This window comes from Equus przewalskii, chromosome 17 (assembly GCF_037783145.1).
Source record: "Equus przewalskii isolate Varuska chromosome 17, EquPr2, whole genome shotgun sequence".
NCBI classification, from domain to species: Eukaryota; Metazoa; Chordata; class Mammalia; order Perissodactyla; family Equidae; genus Equus; species Equus przewalskii.
In genome coordinates this window covers 35,321,162-35,345,545 of record NC_091847.1, presented here as the reverse complement: position 1 = coordinate 35,345,545, position 24,384 = coordinate 35,321,162, and the positions used below count along the sequence as shown (strand labels likewise).

Below are 24,384 nucleotides of genomic sequence, written 5' to 3'. Positions count from 1 at the left end.
ATATTCAGCATGTTTAAAATTTTATTTTTCCCTGCCTAGGAAGGAAAATGTCAGAATTCTTTACCTGGGGATATGATATAGAAGAAATCTTTAAATTCATCCATCCAGACTTCTGCCAGTCTCCTGTTGTTCTTGTTGATGACATGGCCAGTGCCACCAGGGAACGTGTATGGAGTCGCCTTCCGAAAAACGTGACCAACATGGGAGCAAGTCACAATCTCCAGTGAGCCTCCACACTGCCAAATCTGGGAAAAAGAGCAACTGTTGTATAGCAATCCTTGTAGGTAATGCAGTCATATTGCCCGAGAAGCAACTGAGGTTAACGAAGGCCAAATCTTCAGATCTTACATGGTTCAAGAAAACATCAAATGGATGCAAAATTTAGAACTAGCATACTCTAGGTTTGGCAAAGGATTCTAATTTGGAACAGCTTGATATATTCAAATATTGTAGCATTGGAATTATGCAAGTAAGATGTAATTATTTTCATATGCTCTTATTAGACTACCTAATTTTCAGTTTCTAATCTGTTATTTAATGGACGTTTGGTACCAAAATCTGCTATGAATGAAGGAATTTGTACCTGTTAAATGCCATGGTCAATAACTAAATTTGATATGGAGAAAAATCAACCTACTATACTCCATCCATCTGAAATTTTAAATGACCATTAATTCTCAGTTGTCCAATATCCCCTGTATCTTATGCCTTGGGATATGTTATCATTCATATTAAAATGTGCCGGAACTCCTTTACATCTGCTCAACATGTACACATCCTTCAAAGTCCGTCTCCAAGATCATTTCTTCTAGGGAACTCTGTAGGGTGACTTAGTGTCGTGTGAATTTTGTACTTTAAACACGCTTTCATAAAGAACAAACTACACTGTTTTACAAGCCATTGTTTACTTCACTCTCTCTCCATTAAAACTATGAACTCTTGGAAAACATATACCATATATTTCTTGGTGTCCCAGATTCACTGTGCAGCTGAGGCTAGGTATTAAGTATTCATAAAACATTTATTTCTATACAATTATATTGTATAGCAATAGGTTATACTAATAGCATGTGTGTTATATATGTTACATATATATATAACATGTCATATATATGTTATACACAGGTACTATATACACATGTACTGTACACACTTATATATATATTTATTACATACATGTAATATACTACATATATGCTACAGGTTTTTTATCCCAATAAATAAAAGTCATAGTTATCACTACATGTAATTAGAAGGGCTTGGTTTTATACTACAACTAACATTGTTCTTATTTTAAGGAGAGTTGCTTATTTTGAAAGATAAAGTTTTCTCCAATTGATCCCTCAAGTAACATCCATCTTAGAAGAGGGCTGCTACTGGGCTTCGGTAGCAGTAAGAGACGTTCATTGTAACCAGAAGACGAAAGATGCTAAATAGCAAGTTATATTCATCAACAATGGTTTGTGTATTACATGTGCAATCTATTCTTTCTCATTTTCTAATTGTTTCAACAGTGCAATGCTAACAGAAAAGGGGTTCAAATCCAACACTGAAATGATGGAGCAATAAAAAAGAATGGAAATCACCATTCCCCCAAAAGATAGGATAATTCATTCTTTAATAATCAAAGTATTTAATTGATTGGTAACTTTCTCATCTTTCTAGCTTGAAATCTATAAACCTTCTTGTAATTACACACATCTTTACATTCTTCCTTCCTATTAAAGTGCAGGAAGTTGATCCTTCCCCTATCAAAGACAAATCAATACTTGTATGTCAGTCTAGGTCATACCCCTTAAGTCCGTCTTAAGGACTTCACTGGTTTGGTCCTCCTCTTTTCTCCTGAACCATCAATCATTTCCCTCATTACTAGATTATGTCTATCCTCACATAATATCTCCTATATTTCAAATCAATTAAAAAACCAGATAAACAAAAAAAGTTACAAAACACAACAAAAACTTGGTCCCTTTGGACCATCCGTTAGTCCATATTCCCATCCAACATATCTCATTTTTCTGTTTCCCTTTACTGCAAACTAACATAAAATTTTTATTGATATATGTTGTTTCCCTTCCTCAATTTTCATACATCTACTCATTATGAAATGCTGTTTATTTCTGCAACTCCCCCCAAATTGCCATGGTGAAAATCACAAATTTTTCCATTGATGAATATCTAGGAGACTCCTTTCTTGGATTCTCTTGCTTTCCTTCCTACTACTTTACTGTTTATACATTTTCATCCTAAATTTCTGTATAAATATTGGCCTTCATCTTTCTTTCTTCATTCTCTAGGTGGTCTTATTTGTTCTTATTACTTTACATATGGTCTGAATCTCACAGCCTCAACGGTGATGTCTCAGCCCAGACTTCTCCTCTGGGATCCAGACTTGTGTATCCAAACATCTACTTGATACCACCTCTTGCATGTCTCAGAGACATCCAAATAAACATGTCTGAAGTAGACTTGTTGATTCATTCCAATCTTGTCAGCCAGGTCTTATTTTCTTTTATTTCAGTCTTTTTTAAAAATTAACAATAAATGGTGCCACCATTCACCCAGGTGGTCAATCCTAAAAAACAAAAGCAAAAACAAAAATCCCCCCCAAAACCATAGAAGTCATCAATGATTTCCCCTCTTCTTTCATCACTTATGTTCACTCTAGTACAAATCCTGGTGGTCTTATCTATAATATAATTCTCAGGATATCCATCTCTCTCCGTCTCCACTGCTACCATCCTTGTCCTAATCACTGATATCTCTTGTCTGTCAATTGCAATACTCTTAATTGTCTTGCTGCTTTCACTGTTGCTCTCCTATAATTTGTTTTGTACTGAGAAATCAGAGTGGTCTTTTTAAAAATTAATCATTTCATTTTACTTCACTGCTTAAATCCTTCAGTGGTTTCCCATCGCACTGTGAATATAAACAAAATCCTTCAGCAGGGCCTCTAAGACCCTACATGATTCTCTTTGTCAATAAACACTGGTGATATTGGCCCTCTGCCATTTCCTAAAATAACAGTTCTCATACTCTCTTTCACACACCAAAGTCTCAACACATGCTTTCCCTATACCTAGAATACAATTCTGTTTGCCCTTCACCTGACTGCCTCTTTCCCATACTTCTCATCTCAGCTAAAACACCACCCATGAGAGAGAGCTTTCCAAATGCCATATTTAAAGTGCCCCATCCTAGTTATTTTCTTTAATAGCACCCTGTTTATTTACTTCCTTGCTTATCACAATTTGCAATTTACTTATTTGTTTAGCTATGCACTTTTTTCCTCAACTAGAATGTAGATTCTAAAAGGGCATGGGAGGTGTCTAGTCATTGCTAAACTCCAAGAGCCAAGCCCAGTGCTTGTGACATAGTGTCATGTATGTTGGTTGAATGAAAGAATGGACAACTCAAAATCAACTACCAAGATTATCATAAAACAAGGCATCCTTAGCAGAATGATGAGATTTAAATTGGACATATTTGGGGGGATTTTAAATTGCATTTTATAAGAAAATATTTTCAGTATTAACCTAGGCAGAGTAGTCTAGTAAAATGATATGCGACTGCTGTTCCACATGCCTTGGGAATTGTGGGAGTTCTTTGAAGGTCACAACACAACAAATAAACATTAGGAATGGTCGATGGTTTATGACAAACAAGGTTGCCAAATGATACGATCTTAATTTTTAACGTGTTCTCAAGGTAACCATTTAGCCAAACTCACACTATCTCTCTTACAAACATGATTCAGTAAAGTATTCAGGTATTTGTACTGTGACCAGGCCATTGGCAGGGTACCCAAAATTCAGAAGAAATATCATTTGACATGTTATACTTGAGAGGGAATTGAAGATCTTCTCTTTATTATACAGAATGCAGTGTTAGTGATAGAGCTTTCCCTCCTCTTCTATGGATGAGGCATGAATGAAGAGCTTCTTTCTTCCCTCATCCAAGCCATATAGGGGAAGTAATAAATGAAGGAGAGACTAGCATTTCATTCTCTGCTAAATACTTGCTGAGCAGTAAAATCAGCAGAGTGTCGTGGTGCTGCCATCAGAACATAACAGAATGTGGTGAGTGAGTTTGAGGAAAGCTTCACGTGTGGGGAAGAACATGACCCTAGTAAAATGGGGACCACTTCTGGGCTAAAGAATCTTGAAGGTGGGTTGAGGTTTATTGAATAGCTTGTTCCAGCAGAATTTACAGGTCTAGTGATGCAGTGACCCTGGGAGGAAGTGGTCTTTGGGGACAACTGAACAAGACTTCAGTGGTCTTCCAAACTCTATAAAGCATGGAATAGAGAGGAGAAAAAATGAGCTGTGGCACTAGCAATATGGCAGCTCAGCAATGAGATATACCATTAAGAAAGACAGTTGGAGACCTTACAGGGTAAGAGAGAGAAACTAAGATTTCTGCCTACAAAAGGCCCTCGGGTGACAGCAGGGATAGGAGGTGGAGCTGAGAACACTTTTAAGAAAACAATGAAACTGTGTATAGAAGACCATCATATGGATGGAGGCCACTAGTAGCATGTGGAACCATATTGAGCCAACAACAGGTAGCCATCATAAAACGTGATATCAGATAAGACCTGCCATTTCTTTAGCCCTCCTATTTGACTCTATACACTGGGGGAGTAGCAGCCCAGAAAACCCTGCCCTTTCCCATTCTAAGAGCTTCTATCAGCATGGGCCTAAAGAGAGAACCGAATGTGAGCTATGTATTGCTTATGAAATCAAAGCTTTAAACTGAACATTTCTAGCATTTTTAACAACTGAAAGTGACCAGAAAGTTATAGAATCTATCCTAAATCACATCAGAACTGGAAAGGAATATTCTTCAGAACATGAAGCAATGATTGGAGAAAAAAAATCAAACCATTTTAAGTTTGTACCCCACTAAATTCACTATATGATAAGCCCTATTGCATATAAACCAGTAATTGACAGTTGTCCTCAGGGTTCCCAAATTTGCCTCCTTGAAAATGTGGATTAGCACTGTGGTTGTGTAAGTGAGGGCACTTTACTTCTCCTCTGCCGCTTCTTGGCCATACCCTGGTTTGTAAGCTTATGGGTTCTATGCTCTGAACATGGACACAGAAAAGAGAACAATATCTACTGTGAAATCATTTAAAAGCAGGGTTGCAATGGTCTTTTCTTTCACTCCTTTCCCTGCTAATATGCAAAGGTGAGAATATATGAAAATGGATATATGAAAGTGCTGATTTTTGGTTGTCCTCCCAACTTGCAATGAGATTTTGTGTGTACATGTACAGGCATAACACAATAACGGTTGTTGATTTACAAGACAGAAGGAAAACCTGTCCCTGATTTTGATTCTCACAGATCTAGGCAGTTCTCAAGTATATTTAGGAGAGATAATAGAACTAGAGGTAACTGTTCCAAAACTCATATTGGTCTGTGTTTTGCTCGTAAGCTACAGTCTACTGATTCCTGGGATAAAGTGACTGCTTCTCCCATTGCCATCTGTGCTCCTAGATTGTGTGGATAAACATTCATATTGCATTTCCTAGGTAAAGCCTGTCCCCCAAATTTGCATGAAAATGAAAAGATCAAGGTAGGAATGCATAACATTATGTATTAATTAGGCTAATTTCTGGACATGATAATACTTAGTTAATGTAAAAGCAAAACATTTAATTAATCATAGTTACTGTGTACTTAGTAGACACTTGGGTACTGTGAAAGAATTAAAAATAAACTGTTTCCAGAAAACTATACAGTTAAAGTGGAAAGAACATAAATTAACTCGAGTCCTCAATGACTACCATGATAACTTCCCTTAGTGTACTTCCAATAAATATTTCGGAAAGATGGAAAAAAGAAAGGAAAAATGAAAATAAAGAAGAAAGAAGAGTATGACATAGTCCTTAAGTTTTCGAAATAAGCAAATAGAATTTTCCTAGTGGCTCCATCACTTACTATCTAGTTAAACTTGTGAAAATTATTTAAGTCTTCAAGGCCTTAACCTCTCCACTGGAAAACAGGGATAATAATAACTACCTCCTAAGACCCTAATGAGACTGTGTGCATCAAGCACCGTGCTGGACAATATGTGAAGAAGTGAAATGTTATCTGTATATTACTTTTATTGTTGTTGTTGTTCAGGGAAATCAACATCTGTACATTATCAGCTTATTCTTGCTTCTTAAAAAATATTTTATTTAAATCTTTGTGAATTTTGCCTTTTTCTGGCATTGCAATATCAATGTCTAAGGGTACAGTGAGGAGTTTACAAGAATGGCCAATTAGTTTCAAGTTAGAATATTACATTCTGTTCTCTGAAATTACTTTACACTGTCTGAACAAAAAGTATAAAGTGAAGAAAACATGATGTCTCATCCACACAAACACCTGATGTCCGAAGTACTTTGTATCATTGAGCATAGCTGATTGTTATTCTAGACTTCTAACAGATTAATATTTGTTTACTATGTCTCTTTCTATGTCTCAAATGGTAAATTTGACCATTTATAAGATATAGACTGTCCTTTTACCCACAGAGGACTGAAGCTAGCTAGTTACCTGTCTTCGTTCTCAGATATTTTTATGAGTCTTTTGATGGTAGAGAAGGTTATTAATCAAAATGTAAAATGTAAAATGCCCATTGCTTATTTGATTAGCTACTTGATTTTCTTCCCCCAGCTAGAAGACAATTAACTAACATACATTATTCTTTTCATGTTTTTTGGCACCTCCATCAGTGGCATTTTAATTAAGGTTCATAAACTTCATAAGCTCCAATTTGCAATCTCAGTTCTGGTGCTACTATTGTTTCTAATTTTACAGCTGTTGTGCCAGATTTGTGCAGCTGCTTGTTTTTGTACTAATCTTTATCCCCTCATCCCCATCCCACACATATACTATCTCTGGCACAAAGTCATTGTTTAATATGGTCGTAGTAACAACAAAAACAATAGTACAGCATGGAGGCCACACAGTGCAAGGGTCGTGAGTGTGTAGGCTCTGGTTCCTGAGAGCATATCCTAGCTCTTCCATGTACTAGCAGGGTAGCAGGGTGAACTCAGTTACTTCATCTTTCTTTGCTTCAGGTTTCAGGTAATAACATGAGACTAGAAGAATCTACCTCGGAGGCTTGTTGTGAGGATTAAGGCAAACCAGTGAGCATAAAGATACTTGGCCTTTATGTGAAAAATGGATTGGAATGGAGCAAATAGGAGACATTTATTAAGGGGTTCTTGCAATAATCTAGGAAAGATATGATAATGACTTTGTCCAGAGTGATGGCAACTGAAATAAAGAGACATGTAATAACTTGGCATAATTTGGGGAATTAAAATTAAGAATTAATGTATATACTCTCCCTTATCCATAACGTCTCCCCACTAGGTCCAACTTACATTTTCTTCTGGTAAACAGTCCTTAACCATACTAGCTTTCATTGATCTCAGTTTTCAATGACTCATAACATTTACTACTTATCTCTCTTCCAACCCACCCCATTTAGCTCTCAATTCTATATAGTTTGTGATCTTGTTAAATGTTGGTGTGTGTGTGTGTATGTATATTTATGTGTTTGTATATAAATATACATATTAGTCTTATCTCTCCACCCACATTATTATCGCTTTGAGAAGAAGCATCCATGTTTCACTTCATGAAATTGGTAAAATTCACATATAATGGGAAAAAAAATCAGAATTTTACAATGCCATTAAATCAGTGTTTGCAAAGTTTAAAAAAATGTTTAGCTCATATTGGTATTCAACACACAGTGATTGACTGATTGATCTATTAATATTGATACAAGAAAATCTGGAAAATTACACAGTGTACACAAAATGTATCTATCGTTAAATGGAAGTAGGAACAAAAGCTATTATTTTCTTAGTTCTGGCAAAGGGAGAACTGAAACAAGGTACTGATGACTCAGGTTTCAAAATATTTCATTCTATATTTATCATTTGTTTCAAATAATCCCTGTCTGCACTTCAACTCTCCACTTTGTTTATATATGCTCAAGTAGACTGATGACAAATCTTTTAATTCTTGCAATTGAAATAAAGTCTAAAAGAGCCTTCCTTGAGTTCCTGGAGGCAGTATGATCCTTGATAAGTTGGCACAAACAGAAGAGTCATGGATGTCAGTATTCAAAAGGGGTAATTATCAGGGGTTCAGTAAACATTTTCTATTCATTCTTGACATGAAACTTGTTAGTTATTGGTTATTCTTATTGGGGGAACGTCTTCGTTAATTGGTTGGTTTGATTCTTGGCCTCGTTTTCACTTCACAGTATAATGGTGAGATTTATGTGATCTAGAAGAGGTCTCTAGAGCTGGAGTCATATCCTGATATGTCATAACATCTCAAGATGAGGACTCTTGTACACCAAACTGCTGAGGGCTTTAAGTGCTCATCTGGGTTGCCAGAGATCACAGATTCAACATGCCTGAGGAATCTATTCATTCCTTGATAATTTAATGGTTTTTTTAAGACAGAATTCTCATTTGTATGAAAAGAGAAGAAAGCATTAGATTTGAAATAGGAAAGCTGAATTCTTGACTTAAACACAAACTGTAGAATTTGGAAAGTCACTTAATCTTAAGAGTCTTCAGAAAGTTCATAGGTAAAAGAAAAGAAAGTGAGGTTGATAATGGCTAAATTTTCTCCTTCCAGATTTCCAGGATTCACATTAATCTCTTTGTATAGAGTAAATGATCACTTTTAGAGATCAGATTTTCAGATAGAAATGATAAAAATCTCCAAAACTTGGGGCTGGCCCCGTGGCCGAGTGGTTAAGTTCGCGCGCTCTGCTGCAGGCGGCCCAGTGTTTCGTTGGTTCGAATCCTGGGCGCGGACATGGCACTGCTCCTCAAACCACGCTGAGGCAGAGTCCCACATGCCACAACTAGAAGGACCCACAACAAAGAATATACAACTATGTACCAGGGGGCTTTGGGGAGAAAAAGGAAAAAAATTAAATCTTAAAAAAAAAAAAAAGTCTCCAAAACTTTAATTAACATTTCTTCCTTAGGCAAGCTTACTTTACTTTAGTTGTGTTAGAAGTACACGGTACAAATACCATTCTCTGAACAAGAGAAAGTATGAGAGATGACACTGTAAAACTTATTATGAGGCAATTGATGTGTTTCTTCCCTTAGATTTGGGAGTTCCTGTATTTTAGAAAAGCTTCAAATGGTATAAAAATAAGGGAAGACACAAAAGTACTTTTGTTTTCCAAGAGAATTTTTCAAGATATAGCTATACATTAGAGTACTCTGAAAATTTTATTTTCACATTGGCATTAAATGTAGAAAATTCTAAGTTGACTCTATATCATTTCATATATGCCATAAATTTGCTTCTAAAATATCTGTTATCAAGCAGTTTCCTACAAAGTACTTTCATCTTAACTTAGAAATGAACCTCTTGAAAGCCCCAAATTCAAAATGGAGCCTTTTATACCTACTTATTTACTGAAGGACTTCCCATGTTAATCCTGAAATAAGTTTCTTTAAGGGAAGTCTCCCAACCCAGTTTATCTTTCTCCTTTGCCAAAAACTTATCAAGTGACTCTTGGGGGTTGAGGGGTGAGAGGGGTACTAGAAAGGGAAAGAGGAAAAAAAGGAGAGCAGAAACACAGAAAGGTATGCTTACACTTGTGATTTGTGAAGTGGAGGAACAGTTCTGAAATGGAACTGAGACAATATGTGTAGGAACCAGTGTGTATCGGAGGTATGGTGAGGTGGTTGTAGTCACAGATGGATTATTTTTAACCTTATTTCCCACTTCTTTCCAAGATGAACACTCATTCCCAGCAGTTAAAATGAATAGTGGAGATATCTCCAATATACACATGCCAACATTTTGTAATGTACATTCTACTATCACTTTTTGCCTCTCAACAACTTTCTTTGCCTTGGAGCTTTCTGACCTTCAGAATTCCTACACATTATGGCCACTGTATTTCCTGGCATCAGGAGAATTGTTACTTGTCATTATTCCACATCTTATTAGGACTGCTGATATTGTGGAAATTCCCAATTCTCCTTTAGATCAACAGAGCAACACATAGTCCTGATTGTGTTATGGGAAGTCTTCCATTTTCTGCTTAAATGACATACATGAGTAGAGCAAGCAAGAAATGAAGAACATAAAGCAGCCAACCAGGTGTTGAAAATCCTGCATAATATAAGGTGATTCTGCTTAAGAAAGTCAGTGCCTAGCTTTTCATGTTTACAAAAACAGTATTAGTTTTTTTATTAGCATACATTGTCACAAGCAGACAATTCATGAAAAAAAAGAACACAAGAAATAATGTGATAGAATCACACTTTTTCATCTTTCAGTAATCAATCAATAATCTTAAAGTGTGATAAATGCTAGAGGTTTTAAAAGTATTTTCAGTGCATTTAGAGGAATATTAGCTAAGACCAAAGTAGAATTACTGGAATTTGTGCTTTCATTATTATACAATTAGTCCTATGAATAAATCTCAACTGTGCAAAAATTGTATGTAGATGAAATTTTTGAGAACTGGATGGAAAGGGTCCATGATTTATTAAATGATATTTGGGTCAAATATTTTGCATTTTACATTGATGTCTTCCCATGTCTGATGATCTGACGGCCTGTCAGATATCAGTAACATCTGCTGCTTCTAGCCACAAAGCAGCTCATGACAGCTGCGTGATGCTGCCCTAGAATTCATGCCAGAACAGTCCCCTTTGAATATCAGCAGACCACCTGGGTACCCAGCTGCAGTGTGTGACAACATCTCCTGCTTTTTTACGGCTGCCAGAGATACTTAAAAAGAACTTGGATGGGGTAGGGGATGAAAATCTGGTACCTCAGAAAGAGTTATCCTTCAGTTAGTCAATTTCTCTATCTGTAAACTGTCCACCTCACCGCATTGCAGCTACAGCATTTTAGTTTAAATGAAATTTCCTATATAACTTGTAGAGTGGTCAAGTGTTTTTCAAATGTAAGTCCCTGTAATAAATTTGAGGAGAGCAAATGACCTCTCTCCTCTCAAGAATTTTCCCTCAGGACTTGGCTGGCATGTGTTCAGCAAATATATACTAGCCATTGACTTTGTGTCAAGCACCATGCTGGGCTCTGGAGCATAGAGAAAAAATAATAAAACATGGCTCTCTGTCTTCAAGTAGCTCACAGGCCAGTCTAGCTGTGAGAGTTAGAACTGGGCATATTAAAGTCCAGGCATCGGTTTGCATTTGACAGTTGAAGAGTAGTCTCTCATGCCTACCAGGAAAGGATTGTTTTTAAGAGGTACTCACCCAAAATGTAACCCCTTCATGGACAGATTTTTCATTTCCTGGTTGTTAATCAGCTAGAGAAATTTTGTTTCTTGTCAATGACCTGAGACATTTTTATAGGAAGTTCTAAGTTTTACTTCAGATAAATACTTTCCTTAGGAAGCACCTATAAAACTCTAATGCCATCAATGGAAAACTATGATTCCCTTCTCCAAATCATCTCATAGGCATCTTTTTTTTGCTGTAAAATGTTTAGTGAGATAAATGTGAAACATATAAAAATATCCATATTGATATCACCCCCAGTGCTCACCACAAATAGCCACAAAACCCACTGTGAAGGAAAGTAATATTCTGACAGTTTTTGATTTTTTTAAAAATAAGTTGGTAGTAGTCAGTGTAGGTTACATTACACTTTAGAAGAAGAGTAAAGAAATAACCACAAAAGAGCAACCTTTGGCATGTTACTTGGCTGACTTATCAGTCACAAACAAGGAGAATGCAGTATAAAATGTATTTCTCCAGATATGATGCTTAAAGCACAGTGAAGATAATTTCCTCGTCTCTGTTGCATTAGAATTGCAAGATGTCATTCTTGTGACATTTAAAGCTTGTTTCATAAAGAACATCAATGCTCCTTCAAATGCTTGCTGAAGAAGCTGTGTTTAATCCAAAACTTTCTCCTCTTATCAAGCCTCAATATCAATCTTATCTTCTCCGTAGATAATCCTTTGCTTTCCACTTGTCTTGAGCTCAAGAACAGGTGACCTGACTTTCTATTCATTTCCATCTTTAAACATCTCCTGTAGCCTTAGTTTCTTCTTTCCATTTTAGGAAAGAGAGTCAACTCTCCCCTCCAGAGTTAAACCTTTGGGATCTTGAACTCAGAACACAAGAGTACTCAACTGGGAGCAGAGGATGTGGGTTTGGTGTTCATCCCTGCCAATTTCTAGCCACATGACAGTTTTTTTAAGACTCAAAATCTTTAGTTATAGAATAAGACAATAATAACAACTCATCCACAGTGTTCTGGTAAGGACATAGTGGAATAAGTCTAAAACTGTTTTACACTAAAAAGTGTTGCACAGATGTACATTATTATCTTTATAATATTCTTCTAGCACCTGTAAGTGTTTATCTCATCAGTTGCCCCTTCTTTCATTTTCAATATCACCTAGGTTTTTTAATCCTTTCTATCAGCTTACATTTTATTTTACCCCTATGATAAAATAAAAAAAAATAGCAAACATAAAGTAATTACTTTGACCATATTTACTCTTTAAGTTACTATGCATTTTTTTCCTATTTGCTGGGAAACGTCTTAAAAATTTTTTTCTTTTCTCTGCATATCTTCACAGTCCAATTTTCTTAACACCTTATATTCTAGTATCTTGATTCCATCATCTGAAACTGTGCACAAGGTTTTTGTGAGCTTTCATTATTCTTATTTCCTTAGTTCTCTGTGGCATTTGACACTGTCGACAATCACCATAACTTTCAAAGATTTTGTTACATATATTTGTTCTTCTCTGACAGCTTTGACTTAGCATCACTTTCTCTTTTTTCTCCCACTCCTAAAGGTAGGTGCTACCTAAGGACATACCTTGCTATTCTGCTCTCTCTATTTTCTTCCTTGGCAAACTCATCCATTCTCACATGCTCATTTAATTATAAATTCTGTGACGCTAACTCTCAAATCTGTCAACTTCCTTATACTTTGCCTCAACTCTGCAACACATTTCCAACTTCCTCAGGTACACCTTTAACTTTCCATGACCTTAAAGATTCAAGAGTTTCCATTTTGTTCCTCAAATAAGAAAAGAAAGCTTGTAGTTCCTGGGGCCTTCTCTTGCAGGGCTAGAGAAATGATCAAGAAGCACTCGTCTTTTATCAGGTCGAATTACTATACAAATACATCATGACAGGATTAGTGTGGCACACTTTGCTTTTAAACAGTTTATGTATAGATTCTTATCTTAATTCAGGAATTCCAGAAGTTGTGATTGCTTAAACCCAATGGCTTTGTTTGACCAGTTAAAAATATAGACTATAAAGTTCGTTGACCAAGTAAAATACAGAATTTAAAAATATAAATAAAGAATTTGGTTGACCAATCAAAATAGGGAAAAAACACAAGATTGGGACTGCATGTTGCTGGACTATGAACTAATGAAATGAGTAGAAAAATGTAGTCAAATCTTTGACAGTGTAGTAGCGAATGCAGAAACATATTTTAGTATTCAGTCACATTGTGGTGCCAATAAAGAAGTGCTAATAATTCTGCACCAATATTTTGATTTCAATTTTAGAATATTTGCAGTCTAAACTAGTGGCTAGTTTGAATAAAATATTTTAAGAATTTTTACTTCATTAAATTTGAATTTTTGCAGATGTAGTAAAAACTATTAAGTTCGATTTATTTTTTAAAGGTAATCTTAAAAATCTACAACTACCTTTTCAATGGTACTTAAAATTCAGTTTTATTGGTACTTAATACTCAAATTCTGATCAGTTGGATCAAACTCTTCCCTCAACATTGTCTCACATCCTCAAAAGAATCATTCCTTGTATCCAGAATCCATTATTGCTGAAATCATTCAGCCTTATTTAAATAAATCTCATAATTGGCTTCCTTTTTAAACTACATTTCTGGTTGACTAGAAAAACAGTGAAATGATTGGTAGTCATGTACTTAAGATAGACCTCACTAACTGTGACAGTATAATCATAGCTTAAGTTGTTGCACATTTATTGCAGTAGTTACCATAGAGATTTAAATTTAGCTCTTTAATAAAGAGTACATGCATTTGATTTTGAATGCATTAATTTTGACTGAAGGCACATATATAGAAATAACAGTTTTGGAATTTTGTCCTAGAAATTTTTAAGGGATCAAATATAGGTGTACAAAAATAATAGGTTCAATTTCTTGAGTTTTTAATGGATACTTCATCAACTCTGTCACTTGAATCCTACTTCTGCAAAATATACATTTGATGGTTTAGTGATACCTCATTCATGTAACTTTCAAGAGGAAAATAAAAGGTGGGAGGATCAGATATTCCAGCCTAAACTTGGGTATGGCTCAAAACACAAAGGAGGACCACGAGAGGACAGATTGTAAATTTAGAGCTTGCCAGTATCCAGCCCCTGCTCCTCTGCTGCCTTCTAAAAGATCCTTGAATTTTTAATTTCTAAATTCTTCCCTGACTACCCCAGACCACATAAATCTCTTCCTCCTTTGAACTTAATGTGCTATCTATCTGCACCTTCAAATGATACCTGGATCATATTGTACTCTCCAAACTGACTGTGATCAAGAGCCTCATCTTGTATATTTACCATCCATAGTGTCTAGTGCAAGTCTAGCTATATAAATATTTATATTGATTGATGGGTAAAATGAGGGTAGATTGATACCTGGCTGATACACAGTGGTAATCGGAAGTATAATGCAAATACTACAAAATGCATTAAAGAGAAAAACAAAATTTATGGGGGAAAAAGCTTCTCCATGATGATAATACATGTAAAAGATTTCTATGAAGTGCTATTCAACTGTAAAGCCTCATCAAATAATAAACTCCTAAAGAGCATAGCCTGGCCTGTTTTGTTCATTTCTACATCTCTAGTACCTAGTACAGAGCTTGTGGTACATAGTAGGCACATATTAACTATTTGCTGAATAAATCGATCAACCATTGTTCTGAGAGAATAAATTATTTCTTAACCTTTGAGTAAGAAAGCTTTCCCTCTCCAAAAGTTTAGGATATATGTGATCCTATGAACTTGGAATGAGAGAATTCAGCCATCATTTCATAGCTGCCTAGGGTCTTTTGCATTTACTCTATCTTGCATTATGATCTATCTTGAATGTTCCCCCATGCAAATCCTTGCACAGGTGGCTTCTTACCATCCATCTGGTCTCAGCTAAAATGCTTTCTAAGAGGTCTTCCCTGACCACTCTGAGCATATGCAGTGCTCCAGCTCTCATTTGATTTTCTTCAAAGCACTTATCTTTATCTGAAATTAACAGACTATTTTTCCGGTCACTCTCTTATTGTCTATCATCTCCGTCTAGCAGAAGCTCCATGAGACCAGGGACTGCGTCCATCTTCTACACCTCTGTATGCCCAACTACTAGGAAATATTTTTTGATTAATTTGTAAATTCTCTGAACTAAATTTATTTGCAAACGTTATTGAATTTAATGGTAGGCTTATCTCACATCCAATATATATATTAATGATGATTAAAATTTCAAAATTGGAAATATTTTTGGAAGTTATTTACTTTAACTTTCTCTTTCCCTTTCCAAAGAAAAAATGGAATCTTAATTTATAAAATAAATAGTTCAAAGTCAATTCACAGCAGCACATATTTAGATATAAAAAGAAAGTTAAACATTTCATTATCAGGATATTTTAGGCGCACTTCAAATGTAAATCAGCAGGATAATTGCCCTAATTCTCAGAGCCATTTTGTATGATTAAGTACACTTAATGGGAGGCTTTAGTAAAATTTGGCCATGACAGAAGGTGTCAAACTTCTCTGTGCAATAATTCTGAACACATTAACATTCTTCATAGAGCTCTCTTTATTACCATAAATTCAGACAGTTAAATTGAAGTCCTTTATATTTAGGATCGGAAGGATCATAAATATTTTTATAGTTAACGTGGATGCATATGAGGTATCTGTGCATTAACAGAGAAGGATCAGAAAACAGTGACAGAATTGGAGAGTGTTTCCCATAGGTGATATTTCAGATATTTTTCTGTAAGAAAGATGGTTGGTCTCTTAATGTACTGAAACTCACTGAAAAGTCAAGTATACCTGGTTTATTGCTATATACAGGGAAATTCTGCTTAGGATGTTTGAAACAAGCCTGTATTTGTTTAAAAAACGGCATTGTCAAACATGTTTTTATTATAGTTCATAATCAATAGAGTCTCTTTCATGTACCTTTACTTCCATTCAGTAGTTTAATCCAAGAAGATGGAACAAAAACTGAGAGTCATCACCCAGTAAAATTTATTTCCAGTGTGTATTTCTGAATAAATCCTGTAAAAATATCATTCATCTCTGCTTTATATATTAATGGAAATGAAAGCGTATATTTTACACATTAGTATTTTTATATCATTTTCATTCCATTTCTTCCTCTTTTTCATGCATTTGATTCCTACCTATCTTTCAGGGTTCCATAATTTCTTAATTCTCTTAATAACCTGAGTCTCATTCCTTCAGAATGTCTGGTGAGTACCCTTCAGCACTCATTTGCAATAGAGGCCATATTTGCTGTAAACTTTTAAAATCCATATATTTATTGTCACATTATATTCTTTACAACAACTGCTACTAGAGACATTCTGGGTCTTCATGAATATTTAATTATTCACACTCACATAGACTCACATATGCATAAATTTAGATAGACAGATAGATAAATGGATAAAATAAGCAGAGAGGAGACAGAATAGGTTAGATACTACATGAGTATATTCGCAGACTGATAAATATGGTATATATTTACATTCTCCTGAGAAACACTCATATGATAAGACTTTATGAGGTCATGAAAAAGAAGCAGTGAATGTTATTAGCTCAGAAGGCACAAAATTGTGAGTGGTACTGACAACCCAAAAAATTATTTTTCAAAAAAATATTCATTTTAATAGATCAGTAAGTGAAGGTAAGAAAGAATCAGAGATTAATCCGAGTTCTAGTGTACCTAAGTCTCCTATAATGGCTCATATTTCTAAAACCATAAGTATGTCTGCATGTAGTATGTTTCCACGGTGAAGAAGCATCACACTGATGACTATCCAATAGAAAGGTATTCTCATTTTCTGGTTTTCTGAACCAGAAAGTTTTAATGAAGAGGGATAATTATCAAAATTACCAAACCTTAGGCTATTATAATTTTAAAAGCAAAACAAGTTCTGCTATCATTTGCTAACATTCTCCTAAAGTTTGGTTAATGTCTAATTTACCAGTTGTTCATTTGTTTTTCTAAGGGAACACAAGAAATTAGGTATTTATTGCAGTCAACATTTAAAATAAAATTTTAACACATGAATTTTGGAAAATAGAGTCCTCTACAGATATCTTAATTAAATATCACTAAATGGTTCCTACTCACCTAATGCTTTAAACATACATATAGTAGATAGGACGCAGTCTTTAGAAGCAATGTCTCGGTTACCTCCTACCTGGAGACATTTTATTCTGTGATTTCAATTAAACAAGCCCTTCTTTGAATAAAGAGATATGTTTAAACAATAATTTAAGGCCAAGTAGTAGCCCAGATGCCAGAAAATCTTATTGTAAGCACAGAAGCTAAAAATTCCAGCTATTCTCAGTGTTTAACGTTCACCTTGCACCAAATAAGTAACCAGAGAGAAGTTTGCTGGACTGAATCATTAATATTGGCTTACATTCTCTACGGAGCCTATACATGAACACGATCTCAGTTTACGACCTCTTAGCTTTTTTTAAAAAAGAGGCTAATGAATTGTACAAACCTTCACTTATAAGATGAATAAATTCTGAGATGTGTATAGTATGTGATTATAGTTAGTAAGTATTATATACTTGAAACTTGCTGAGAGTAGATGTTAAGTGTTATCACCACACACACACACACACAAGGTGACTATATGAAGTGATGAATGTGTTAATTAGCTTGATAGCGGTAATCTTTTCACAATGTATATTTATATCAAATCATCTTGTCACAAATGTCCAATATATACAATTTTTATTTGTCAATTATACCTCAATAAAGCTGGGAAAAAAGGCTAAGAAATCTCTTTATTAACATTAAAAAAGTGTTTTATCATATTTAAAGAAAAGTGTTCCACAAAACCATCTCCACCAAAATTGTGGATAACACACGAACTTCATTAGATTAAGTTCACTTATGGGACATATTTCTATTATAGTCTGGTTTCCATGACCAGCCAAATAAAACAAAAACAGTCAAGTTTTATACACTGACAGACAATCTACTATGCTTCGATTTGCCTAAGTTTAAAAAAAGGCAAAGGGCTTAACAGAAATAATTCAACTAGATTTTTGCCTAAGTTGATTTCTGTCTGTCCAAAAACATTACTGTAACTAACATTTTCTCTTGTCAAAATTTGTGTGTGGACATTTCTAGAAAATTCTTTATTTTCTTTTAATACTTTCAAAAACCTGGATACTCCAAGTCTCCAAAAGTCTACAAACTTCTTTGCCTCATTTACCATACTATTCTGTTCAATGAAAACCTTTGCCTTTGATTTTTCCATTATTTATGATGTCAGCTCATTTCTTTTCCACTTCATTGCTTGCACAATTTGGAAATAAATAGATTTCACATCATAAGACATTTCACTTGGTTATGTTCTTCAGATAAATACATTGCTATTTTCATTGTGATTAGGAAAGAAAAGAAAATTGGAACATTTAACGTAAATTTCATCCTTTTAATTAAAGTATTGGTTATTGACAAAACAGTTTGTTTTTTAAGAGTAATGATACAAATAAAATTAATATTTCCATAGTATGGTACAGTTTATAAAAAACTTCAATAAGTATTATCTCATTTAATCCACACAGTTGTCCTGAGAGGTAGATTTTTAGACTCAGATCAACAGGGGTATTTAAAAGTAACTGCGTTAACATGTATTGAAAATCTGGCCTAAGGTACAGAGGTGAACAGTTGACTAGATACCATCAATTACATTTTCCTTCATTTGTCTCTCCTTGCAAGATGCCTGCAGGTGTGTTTGTGACTTTTGATATTTTAACAGCTTTACTGAAGTATAATTAACATACATTGAACTGCTTACATTTATAGTGTACCATTTGATGAGTTTTGGCATATGTGAAACCTGTGAGACCATCACCATAATCAAGATAATGAATATATTCATTATCTCAAAAAGTTTTCATATGACCCTTGGTAATCCCGTCCTCCAACTCTCTTTTTCCACCCCAATCCCCTGTATCCCTAGACAACTTATTTGCTTTCTGTCACTTATAGATTAGTTTGCATTTGCTATAATTTTATAAATGGATTCATACTGTATGTAATCTTTTTGTCTGACTTGTTTCATTCAGTGTGATTATTTCAGATTCACAATGTTGTTGGGTGTGTCAATAGTTTGTTCATTTTTCTGAGTAGTATTTCATGTATGGACAAACCATAGTGTATCTATACACCTTTTGATGGTTGTGTGCATTGTTTCTGGCTTTCGGCTATTGCAAATACAGCTGCTATGAACATTAGTGCACATCTCTTTGTATGGACATATGCTTTCCTTTCCCTTAGGTAAATACCTATGAGTTGTTTAAGAAATAGTAAAACTGTTTTCCAGAGTTATTGTACCATTTTACATTCCTATTTCCATTTTATGCGCAGATTTTCTACATACTCACCAACATGGGCCTTTTTAACTTTAGTCATTCTAATAGATGTGTAGTGTTATCTCATTATGGTTTTAATTTCATTTCTTTAACGACAATGCTAAGGATTTTCTCTTGTGCTTATTTGCCATCTGTATGCCTTCCTTAGTGAAATGTCTATTCAAATCTTTGAGCTATTTTTTTTATGGAGCTGATTGTTTTCTTATTACCAAGTTCTGAGAGTCTTTGTTTTCTGGGTTTTTTTCTGGATACAAGTCCATTTTCTGATGTATTATTTGCTAACAGATTCTTCCTGTCAGTAACTTGTCTTTTCAATTTCTTAACAGTGGCTTTGAAGAGCAAAAGTTTTTCATCTTGATGAAATCCAATTTATTGATTTGTACTTTTATGGGTTGCCTAATCAAAGGTCACAAGAGATTTTTGCCTGTTTTCTTTTAGAATTTTATAACTTTAGGTTTTCCACGTTGAATTAACTTTTTATATAGCATGAGGTATGGATTTAAGATATTTCTGTCCGCATGGATATCCAGTTGTTCCAGCACTATTTACTGAAAGTATTATCCTTTCTCCACTGAATAGCCTTTGAATATTTCTTTAAAATCAGTTGTCCATATACGTGTGGGTGTATTTCCAACTTTGTCTATTGTCTGTCTTTATGCCAATACTACACAGTCTTGATGACTACATCTTTATATTTTGAAATCATATCCTGTTAATTCTTTAACTTTTTTTATCAGACTTTTGTGTATTCTATGTGTTTTGCATTGCCAGATGGATTTTAGAATCAGCCTGTCAATTTCTACAAAAAAAAGGCCCACTGGGGTTTTGATTAGTATTGTATTGAATCTATACTGATATGGAGAGAATTGACATCTTAACCATATCATGCCGAGTTTTCCAAATCATAAACATGTACATCTCTCCATTTAGGGCTTTTTTAGTTTTCCCTCAGCAATATATTGCAGTTTTCAGAGAAGAGCTCTTCGTATACATTTTGTCAGATTTATCACTATTTTTGATTCTATGTTAAATGCCCTTTTATTTCAATTTTTCATTGTTTGCTGTTGGTAAGTAAAAAATACAATTGATTTTTTGTATAGTATTCTTGTATCCTGAAAACTTGATGAGATCACTTGTTTGTCTTAGTAGCTTTTTTTTATAGATTCTGTTGAATTTTCTAGACAATCATATCATCTGGAATAAAAGTCTTACTTTCTCTTTTCCATCATGGATGGATTTTGTTTATTGTTTTTACCTTACTGCACTGCCTAAAACCTTCCACCATCATGTTAAGCAGGAGCAGTAAGAGTTGACATCTTTATCTTTTCCAGATATTAGGGGGAAAGCATTCAGTCTTTTAACGTTAAATATGATACAGGCTTTTTCATACAAGTGCTCTATTAGGTTGAGGAAGTCCCCTGCTGTAATGATTGCTCTGGGCTTTTCCTTTCTTTTCAGTTTTTGGTCAGGAGTAGAATTTGGATTTAGTCAAATACTTTTCTTGCATCTATTCAGATGATCATTTGATTTTTCATTTTTTGGTTTCTTAATATGGTGAATTACATTGATCAATTTCTGAATGTTAAACCAGCCTTGCATTCCTGGGATGAACCTCACTCAGTCATGATGTATATTCATTCTACACATTGAGGAGACTGATTTGCCTAAGTTTTATTTAGAATTTTTACATCTATATAGGTTCATCATGAGGGATATTGGTTTGTAGCTTTCTATTTTTATAACATCCCTGTCAATCTTTGCTATTTGAGTAGTACCAACCTCATAGAATGCGTTGAGAGAAATTTCCTCTTCAATTTTCTGGAAATTTATACAGAACTGTTCTTATTTCTATCCAAAATTTTTGGCAGAATCCACCAATGAAGTCACTTGCCAATGGAATTTAGTCTGTGAAAAGTATTTTTTAAACTAAAAATTTGATTTCTTTACTAGATATAGGGCTATTTGAGTGATCTGTTTCTTCTTGTAAGCTTTGATAGTTTGTGTTTTTTAAGAAAGTTTTATCAAAGTTTATTGGCATAATGCTGTTAATAATATTACTTTATAATCCTCTAAAAATCTATAGAATCCACAATAATGTCACCTTTCTTATTCCCACTATTGGTAATTTGTGTCTTCTCTCTATTTTTTTTGTTAAATTTGGCTAGAAATTTATCAATTTTATTAATCTTCTCAAAGAAACAGCTTTTGGTTTCATTTCTTTATCTAAAATTTTCTTGTTTTATATTTCATAGTTTATGCTTTGATCTTTATTATTTTCTTTCTCTTACATATTTTGGGTTTACTCTCCTCCTTTTTTCTAGTTTTTGAAGGTGGAAGCTAAAGTCATTGATTTTAGGTCTTTCTTATTTTCTTTTTTCTAATGCAGATGTTTAGTGTTATAAACTCCCCATAAGTATTGCTTTAGTGGCACCACAAACTTTCATATGCTGTTTTCATTTTCATTTAGTTAAAAATATTATTTTCACTTTTAAGTTTTTCTTCAACTAATGGGCTGTTTAGAAGGGTATTATGTAGTTTCCCAATATTGACCTTATCCCACACCCCATGAACCAGTTGGCTGGTGAGTACTGGCACTTGTTGGTCCTTAGTGAGCACTAGGATATGAGACCTCTAATCATTCTGAGGTTTTTCCCTCAAACTTGAGTCATTTTCTCACACATATGCACTGATCAGTACTCAATATTTCCTGTGTTCTCTGTCTGTGCTGCTCTCTCCTCTCCAGTACTCCATCCATCGAACTCTAGCTGCCTTGGTCTCCCCAGACATCAGCTCCATTTCCTAAACTCATGGAGTCCACTGGGATCTGCCTAGGTGCCCCCTTCTGTTGCTGAAGCCAAGCCAGAACATGCGAACTTAACCACAATGCCACCAGTCTGGCCCCAAGATAGCAGATAGTTTTGATGGGAAATTCATACTATACTAAGTTCATTCTGCCATCAATTATTTTATATGGATATTCACTTCTGAGTTCTTCTTATCTAAAATTTCAACCCCTACCAACCTCCAACATCTACCATTTCATATTCCTCTTTCTTCCTTATTTTTTCTCTTTAACACTTACCGCTAATATATTAATATATTTTACTTCTCTTGGTTTATTGTCTGTCTCCTTCACTAAAACATAAGTTCCATAAGAACACACAGATTTGTCTGTTTTGTTCACTACTCCATCCTCCCTATCTATTGAGTAAGGACTCAATAAATATCGGTAAAATATATTTGTGTTTAGGCAGAGTTCGTAGGATTTACGTTATTTTGATGATTGTTGTGTAGTGGAATGGAGAGCAATATCTGAGAGTAAGTTTTCGGGAGCATTAGGATCTACCTGTAGATATTCTCACTGCTATTGGACGTATATTATTTGCCATAAGAGGCTAAAGCATATAAGAGGAAGATAAGATCACTAGATGAGATAACCATCTCAGAATTGTGGAGGAAGATCACATTTGCATGTTAGTTTCTCCCCTCTCTCCTCATAACACCATCAGTTATTAGGACTGGCATGTTAAGGAGGGATAAACCTTAATGGGGAGGTAGTGGTGTAGTAAGCAGCGTAGCCACTGGTCTCAGAATTCTGGGATTCAATTCTCCACTATTGCACTTACCCGCTCTATAAATATTAGAATTCATTATTATTATATGCCAAAGATTTTTATCCTGAGACTTCAAGGGGTTCTTCAACCCTTTGAAACTATATTCAAATCTATTGTGTGTAAAGGGACTGGATGTATCTTTCTTGGGAGGTCTACAGTTTTCATCAAATTTTCAAATGTCTGTCAGTACTTATAATACTCTAGAAAGATCAAGTGATAGCTATAAATAAATCCACAAAAATGTATTCCTTTGGATTGGCTTAAACTTCATTAGGGTCAGCCAGAATCCCCATATTTTAAAGCCCTTAAGATTTCTCTGTTTTACTTATTCTCAAACCTACACAGGCCAGAGCTACAAAAAAACAACTTCACTATTATTATAATCACCTTTTCACAGTTGAGGTTAACTGATCTGCCTGTACTAACATGATAAAGACAAGAAGACCTCATACATAAATTTATAAAAGAAATGATTAAATTTTATTTTCAATAATATCTGTGTATCTCTCTCATAGGAATGGGTTCTTTGAGAGTAAAAGCATCATGCCGTATTCATTTTTGTAGCCTCAGCATCTGGAAAATGTAAAGCACATACTATATGCTCCATATGTGTTTGCTGTATAATGACTGAGTTGGATATTAGACTCATGTCTTCTGATTATAAATCCTCAACATATTCTCATTTCATTAAGTCACACATCTTTTCATAGGATTAATCTAAAGGGGAAGTCTCATTCTGTTGCTAATGTACTATTCCAGCATTTTCTCTTACTTAATATCTTCCTCAGCTAGGATACTGACTACTAAGCAAACGCTTATATTTGTGTCACGGAAAGGAAAGTAAAACATGAATAGAGAGTCAAGTAAAAAGCAAAACATATATTTTGCTTCTATTGAAATATATGGAAACTAAAGACAATGATATGTCTTAAAACATTTGAAAAACAGTCACTATGAGAACTTTAGTTCTTAATAATCTCAAACAACCAATCACAGAAAAACTCCTGTGTCATCTTCTAGGGATCTGATCATTCTTACAGCCACTAGTTGCATTCACTCTGTGCCCTGGTATCTGCATCACCTACCACATTC

The 24,384-nt window shown here is 34.6% G+C and overlaps 1 protein-coding gene across 8 annotated transcripts in view; it reads right to left on the bottom strand.

Annotated features, from left to right (window-relative positions):
• GALNT13 (polypeptide N-acetylgalactosaminyltransferase 13) overlaps positions 1-24,384 on the bottom strand; it is a 472,802-nt gene that overhangs the window by 142,243 nt on the left and 306,175 nt on the right. For all 8 annotated transcript variants that reach the window (XM_070579812.1, XM_070579811.1, XM_070579819.1 and 5 more), the window contains one exon: positions 65-245. In XM_070579812.1, coding sequence (XP_070435913.1) covers positions 65-245 — 181 coding nt within the window. The remainder of the gene's footprint in view (positions 1-64; positions 246-24,384) is intronic.